This window comes from Tachysurus vachellii, chromosome 20 (genome assembly GCF_030014155.1).
Source record: "Tachysurus vachellii isolate PV-2020 chromosome 20, HZAU_Pvac_v1, whole genome shotgun sequence".
Lineage (NCBI taxonomy): Eukaryota > Metazoa > Chordata > Actinopteri > Siluriformes > Bagridae > Tachysurus > Tachysurus vachellii.
In genome coordinates, this window is record NC_083479.1 from 18,180,117 (window position 1) to 18,187,356 (window position 7,240).

At 41.7% G+C, this 7,240-nt stretch overlaps 1 protein-coding gene across 1 annotated transcript; it reads right to left on the reverse strand.

Annotated features, from left to right (window-relative positions):
* Positions 1–2,839: 2,839 nt before the first annotated feature.
* On the reverse strand, positions 2,840–6,092 carry nfkbil1 (nuclear factor of kappa light polypeptide gene enhancer in B-cells inhibitor-like 1). The gene is made up of 4 exons (XM_060896497.1): positions 5,633–6,092; positions 5,193–5,305; positions 4,222–4,339; positions 2,840–3,712 (listed from the first exon to the last, which is right to left on the reverse strand). Exons 1-4 carry the CDS (start codon positions 5,940–5,942, stop codon positions 3,162–3,164), a joined length of 1,092 nt encoding a protein of 363 aa, XP_060752480.1. The 5' UTR covers positions 5,943–6,092; the 3' UTR covers positions 2,840–3,161.
* Positions 6,093–7,240: the final 1,148 nt, after the last annotated feature.

Below are 7,240 nucleotides of genomic sequence, written 5' to 3' on the forward strand. Positions count from 1 at the left end.
TTGTAACAACATCCACAGTGGGTCTGCTGATGTCCTGAGGTGTGGTGCAGAATATAAATGTTTGTATGATTTCATAATTCAGGGTTATATTAAACATCCAGGAACGTTTAAATGGAAAAAAAAAAGTATGTCATACCTGCCTGAATACTGGGTGTGGCCTAATATTCTAATGAGCATACATGATTGACAGCACACCAGGCTAGCCTCCAGTCAAGGGGTCTGTGTCTGTGTTATCCGTCCATTTAACTGGAGGAGGAAACCTATATATCTCAAGCCCAGTTTTGGTGCTTTTTGATCTCTTGGCTGATCATTCCAGAGGCAGATTATTTCTCTGCAGTGTCTGTTAATCAAGATATTCCTGGAATCATCTATGTTATATCAGCTATAAATAATCATTCACTCAGTTGTAAATAAGAACAATAAAATTTGGTCATTTGATTAACCACAAAGTCAGAGAGAGAGAGAGAGAGAGAGAGAGAGAGAGAGAGAGAGAGAGACAGAGATAGAGAGAGAGAGAGTGTGAGAGAGTTGAGAGAGAGAGAGAGAGAGAGAGAGAAAAGAGAGAAAGAGAGTGTGAGAGAGTTGAGAGAGAGAGAGAGAGAGAGAGACAGAGAAAGAGAGAGACAGAGACAGAGAGAGAGAAAGAGAGAGAGAAAGAGAGTGTGAGAGAGTTGAGAGAGAGAGAGTGTGAGAGAGTTGAGAGAGAGATGAGAGAGAGAGAGAGAGAGAAAGAGAGAGAGAGAGAGAGAGAAAAGAGAGAAAGAGAGTGTGAGAGAGTTGAGAGAGAGAGAGAGAGAGAGAGAGAGAGAGAGAGAGAGAAAGAGAGAGACAGAGAGAGAGAGACAGAGACAGAGAGAGAGAAAGAGAGTGTGAGAGAGTTGAGAGAGAGAGAGAGAAAGAGAAAGAGAGAGAGAGAGAGAGAGAGAGAGAGAGAGAGAGAGAGAAAAGAGAGAGAGTTACACACACTTTCTGTGAGAAAGAGAAACAGTGGTCAGGAAGTGCAGTATCAGTCCGGTTAATGTGGAAATTGGCAGCCAGTGATTATCTTGTACATGAAGTTGTAATTTGTGTGATGATGCTGATCTAAGCTCGAGCAAGATGCACGGAAAGACGATGTAAAGACAGACTTGTTTACAGCTCTGTACATCTGAACCATCGGTTTTTGGGTTCCAACTTTTTTATAGTATAACAATCATTATTATGATTACACAAAACCTACATGTTATTACACATTATAGGTCTTATTTTACAAAAAAACTTTGTGTAGCACTTTTAACAATGGAAGTGTCTTAAAGCAGCTTTACAGAACATAAGAAACATAATAAAAACGTATTGCACAAAGATTAGTATAATACAAATGTTCAAGATTGATATTAAACTTATATTTAAATGTGTTTGTATTCATCCTTAATGAACAAGCCTGAGGTGACTATGGTGACTGTGGTGAGGAAAAACACCCTTAGATGGAACAGGAAGAAACCTTGAGAGGAACCAGACCCAAAAGTTATCCTCATCCTCATTTGGGTGACACTGGAGGGTGTGATTATAAACTGTTATAAACACCAGAGAGTGTTATTATGAATAATCTCCTTTCTATAGTCAGATACAGTCTGACAATTGTGTATTGATGAGGAGGTTGTTGTCCTCAGACACCACATGGAATCGGCATCTTCTCACTGAAGGTCAGAAATCTTCATGACATGGAACACAACTGGAGCTGGAACAACCTCTGGATGCCTCGGGATGGTAGAAAATAACACGGAAAAAAATGTGAAAAGTCTATAAGCTGGAATTGCTTCATTTTGCAGTTAATATTCTCTACACAGAGCTCTAAAGTTTCTGGAGTTGAATCTTATAAGGTGGCAAAAAAACGCAAGAAAAAATGTCCAAAAATGATCCATGTTCCATATTTGAAAATTAAAGTTTGTCGCGACGAACTTTACCAATCCAGTTAATTAACTAGATTTGTAAAGTTCGTCGCGACAAACTTTGATGTTGGCTTTGACGAGGCAAGTATTCGCAAAGGCCGGTGCTTTTTGGAGGTGAGTGGACATAAGGGTCAGTGTTACTTTTGGAGGCAAGTGGACAGAAAGATAGGGTGCCAAAACATTTGGAGACAAGTGGAGACGAACATGTGACGTCATCTGAATACTCCTGAGGAAGTTCTTCTCATTTGGCTGAGTGTTTTGATATGTCACATGTCCATGTTGTAAAAAGTTTTTTGATTTTTAATTTGATTTCATGTTGTGCTAATTTTTGATTTTCACGTGACGTCACATGACGTCATCAGAATAGCCGCGAGGCAGTTCCCCTCATTGTGTTGAGTGTTTTGATATATCACATGCCCATGTTGTGCAAAATGTTTTATTTTCAAGTGACATCACGTGACGTCATGTGACGTCATCAGAATACACGTGAGGAAGTTCCCCTCATTGTTCTGAGTGTTTTGATATGTCACATGTCCATGTGGTAAAAAGTTTTTTGATTTTGCATATATTGGGGGCGGGGCTGCGGGACAACCGAAAGGCCAGTCAGTACACCAATGTAAAAGTTTGTTCAGAGTATCACCCTAAAGGAGCTGGCCGAGTTTGGTGTAGATAGTTCGAAAGCTTGCCGAGTTATAAACCTCCAAAGTTTATAATGGGAGTCTATGGGAAAAAAGGCCACTTTGAGACCCGGTACCGGAAGTACCGGTACTCGGATCGCTTATAAAAGTAATAGCAACAAGCTTCAGACCAGGTTCTACAACATATCCGAATTTGGTGCATGTGGCTCGAAAGCTCTAGGCTGCATTAAATTTTATACATTTTTGTCTAAGCTTAAATAGGAAAACAGAATGTTGGCTTGAGCCATTTTATTGTGCTTTTAGTGCAGCTGGTATGAGATGGTTAAAATAAAGTGCAACCTTTAATGCTGTGTGTGTACAGTTTTTTTAAGAAGGCTGCCAATAATTCTGTAGCTAACAACACAAAATGAATCATTTCTAGAATATTTCAGAATTTTTACACTTATAAAGTATAAAAGAAAAAGAATAAAAGAAAAAAAAACATTTTTTTAATTGTTAAAATATTTTAAATATTTAATGTTTATTAAATATTCCTTTGACTGCCTGCAGCAAATCAGAGTCAAATCCCACACTGAATGTGTAAAATGATCCAGCATCAGCGGAGACTCTGAGCCAGTCTGTTCAGCTCCTGAGACAGAGCCGTGACCGTATCCGTAATCTTCTGTTTGTCTCGGTCCTTTAGCCGGCCACCGCAGCGCTGGGAGAACTTGTCTGGGTGCCAGAGAGCCTGCTGACGGCGTAGAAACTTCCGGAAAGCAGCCGTGTCGGATCGGTCAACACCGTGCAGGATGACTGCCATCATCTGTTCGACTGAGCCACGCGGTGCAGGCCAAGGAATGTCATCGTATCCCAAGGCACCGCTGGAGGAAGCGTTGAGAAAGAGGGCATCACAGCGCTCCTCATAGCGCCTCTTCTTCCCCTGCTGGGTCTCGTCTTTTTTGCGAGAGGCACGCTCCAAGTATTCCCTGTGCTCCTTCTCCAGTCTGGTGTTCAGCTCTCTACGCTGCCTCTCTTCCTCCTCTTCATTTTTTCGTCTTCGCTTCCTGTCTGTCTGTGCTTTGGCCTGTTTATTTGCATAATACTCCCTCCTTATTCGCTCAGCCCAGTCAGCAAAGTCTCCAAAGTCTTCATCATCTCTCAGAAAATCTGGAAAACACAGAAGAAAAAAGAAAATCAACATGTTGGTTTATTGGTTTACTAAACTGTCATGCCCTAAGAAATGTTTATCTCCAAAAGGCCTGGTTGTGGGAAGGGAACAGTGTCTGTGGACCAGCAAGAGCAAGATTTACATCTAATGCTACATTCACACACAAGTCTCTGTTCTATGAAGTAGGCGTTCCTACTCTGCTACTGGTTGCTATGGTAATAATGTTTATTAATGGGTGAAGCAACTAGCGTTCTAAATCAGTATCAACAGTTTTCTAGCCTCTGAAATGAAACATTCTGGAGGGAGATTTGCAGTTTGTGTATAAAATCATATCATACGAGATGAAGGACAAGCTTCTATTTTAGATTATAATGAAGTACAGCTGATAAAGTTCACCACTCGATTCAGGAGTGACGTTAGACGTGAACGGTTACATACTAACGCTAGCTTACTCTCAACCTACTAAAGAAAGCGGAAATAAGATTTTCAGCTTAGCGGAAAATCTTACCATCATCATACTGTCCGAATGTTTCGAAAAACTCGTCTTGACATTCTCCCATCAGCTTCTCCCTCCACAAGTCCTCAGGATCAGACCGCCGAGGAGCATCTGCTCCTGGAGTCCACTTCTGTGCAGAACCACACACAAACATGTACAAACAATAGCAAGCGATTCACTCAGAAAATCTCGTTCAAACGGAAACACTGTCCACTTTATTAGGAACGCCTGTACATCCGTGCAGTGATCATGCTAAAGTGCATAATATCATGCAGATACAGTAGAAGAGATTTGGTTTATGTTCACATCAAACATCCGAATGGGGGAAAGTGGGATTTCTGTGACTAACCATGTCATGGTAGTTTATACCAGATGAATAGGTTTAAGTATTTCCAATCCAGGGTTGCTGAGTCTGTACCCATGATCACCCCTGAGCAGTAACAGAAGCTCTTGACCTGTATCTTAATGACTGTATGCAATGCACTGCTGCCATTCTGTCTTATATGGTGTAAACTGTCGTGTATAACACTTTCAGGAGATCAACAGTTTCTAAAAGACTCTAATCAGCGCATTGGGCACCAAAGATCCCCATTTATTACATAATATTACAGTACATTTAGGGCGTCCTCAGTAAATGTAGTGTAAATCCTTGCCCTGGGGCCCAGCAGTGGCAGTTTGTTAGTCCTGGGACATTAACTCACAACCTTCTAATCAGTAGGTAAACACTTTAACCACTGTGCCACCACTACTACCCCATCCTAATGTATATAGTGACTTAAGCTCTTGACCCATATCTTTATGACTGCATGCACATATGCAGAAAGTGTTTAAAGCTCAGTCCCTTCATTAGCTCACCTGTTTAAAGCTCAGTCCCTTCATTAGCTCACCTGTTTAAAGCTCAGTCCCTTCATTAGCTCACCTGTTTAAAGCTCAGTCCCTTCATTAGCTCACCTGTTTAAAGCTCAGTCCCTTCATTAGCTCACCTGTTTAAAGCTCAGTCCTTGCAGCAGGTCTTGAGGAGTCACTCCACAGTTGTTCAATACACTCAGTGCCTCAGGACAGTGTTTACTCAAAGGAATTACCAGGTCATCATAGTCTGTAACACCATAACACATGATATATTACACACGATATAATACACACGATATCATGTATAATACATAAGATATATTACACACGATATATTACACACGATATAATACACACGATATCATGTATAATACATAAGATATATTACACACGATATATTACACACGATATATTACACACGATATCATGTATAATACATAAGATATATTACACACGATATATTACACACGATATATTACACACGATATATTACACACGATATATTACACATGCAGGACACATTATTACGGGTGTAATTAGCACAGAGTTGCAGCAGTGCCCGCGGTCAGCTGACCTGTCTTGCCGTGTTTCAGTGCCTTCCTGGCGGCCAGGTGCAGCGCCGTGTCCCCTTTGCGGTCCCTCAGTAGCGGATCAGCTCCGTGCTTTAACAGCAGTCTGAGCAGCGCGTCGTTTCCCTGCGAACAAACCCGATGTAACAAACCTCTCCTTCTTTTCCCCTGAGTAAAGTTCACATCCGCGTCTCTGTGTTTGCGCAGATAAGACTTGAGCTTCAGGAGATTTCCCTCGTCAACGTAACGCCGGAGCTTCTTCTGCTCCCGGGACGCCATTAATACGTGTCTAGTGCTAGTGCTTACATCGATCATTCACACAGATACAGAATAAATACATGGATAAATCGGTGTGTTCGTAAATACCATCGTATTCCATTCAGTTAAACTTTGTTGTTTTGACACAAACACCTAAGCATTACACTGCGTTTCAACACGAACGCATATAAACGTGACACGTTCCTGTACGTCTGTAAAATGGTTCCCAGCGTCTTTCTAGCTCGCATGTTCGTTCCGAGTGATTAGTTTCTGCTGTAGTTTTCTCATTTGTCAGTAGAGGTCAGTAGAGGATCCACTGAGATTAATCCCAGACATGTATTTTACATCGGCAACAAAATTGGATTCATTCATTCATTCATTCGTTCATTCATTCACACTCACTCATTTATTCACTCACTAACACTAATTCACTCACTCACTCACACACACACTCATGTATTCACTCACTCACTCACTCACTCACTCATTTATTCACTCACTCACTAACACTCACTCACACTCGCTCATTTATTCACTCACTCACTCACTCACTCACACTCACTCACAGACACTCACTCACTCACTCACTCACAGACACTCACTCACTCACTCACTCACTCACTCACTCACTCACTCACTCACAGACACTCACTCACTCACTAACACTCACTCACTCACTAACACTCACTCACTCACTCACTCACAGACACTCACTCACTCACTAACACTCACTCACTAACACTCACTCACTCACTCACTCACTCACTCACTCACTCACTCACAGACACTCACTCACTAACATTCACTCACTAACATTCAGTCACTAACACTCACTCACTCACTCACTCACTAACACTCACTCACTCACAGACACTCACTCACTAACACTCACTCACTCACTCACTCACTCACTCACAGACACTCAGTCACTCACTAACACTCACTCACTAACACTCACTCACTCACTCACTCACTCACAGACACTCACTCACTAACATTCACTCACTAACATTCAGTCACTAACACTCACTCACTCACTCACTCACTAACACTCACTCACTCACAGACACTCACTCACTAACACTCACTCACTCACTCACTCACTCACTCACTCACAGACACTCAGTCACTCACTAACACTCACTCACTAACACACTCACTCACTCACTCACTCACAGACACTCACTCACTAACATTCACTCACTAACATTCAGTCACTAACACTCACTCACTCACTCACTCACTAACACTCACTCACTAACACTCACTCACTCACTCACTCACTAACATTCACTCACTAACATTCAGTCACTAACACTCACTCACTCACTCACTCACTAACACTCACTCACTAA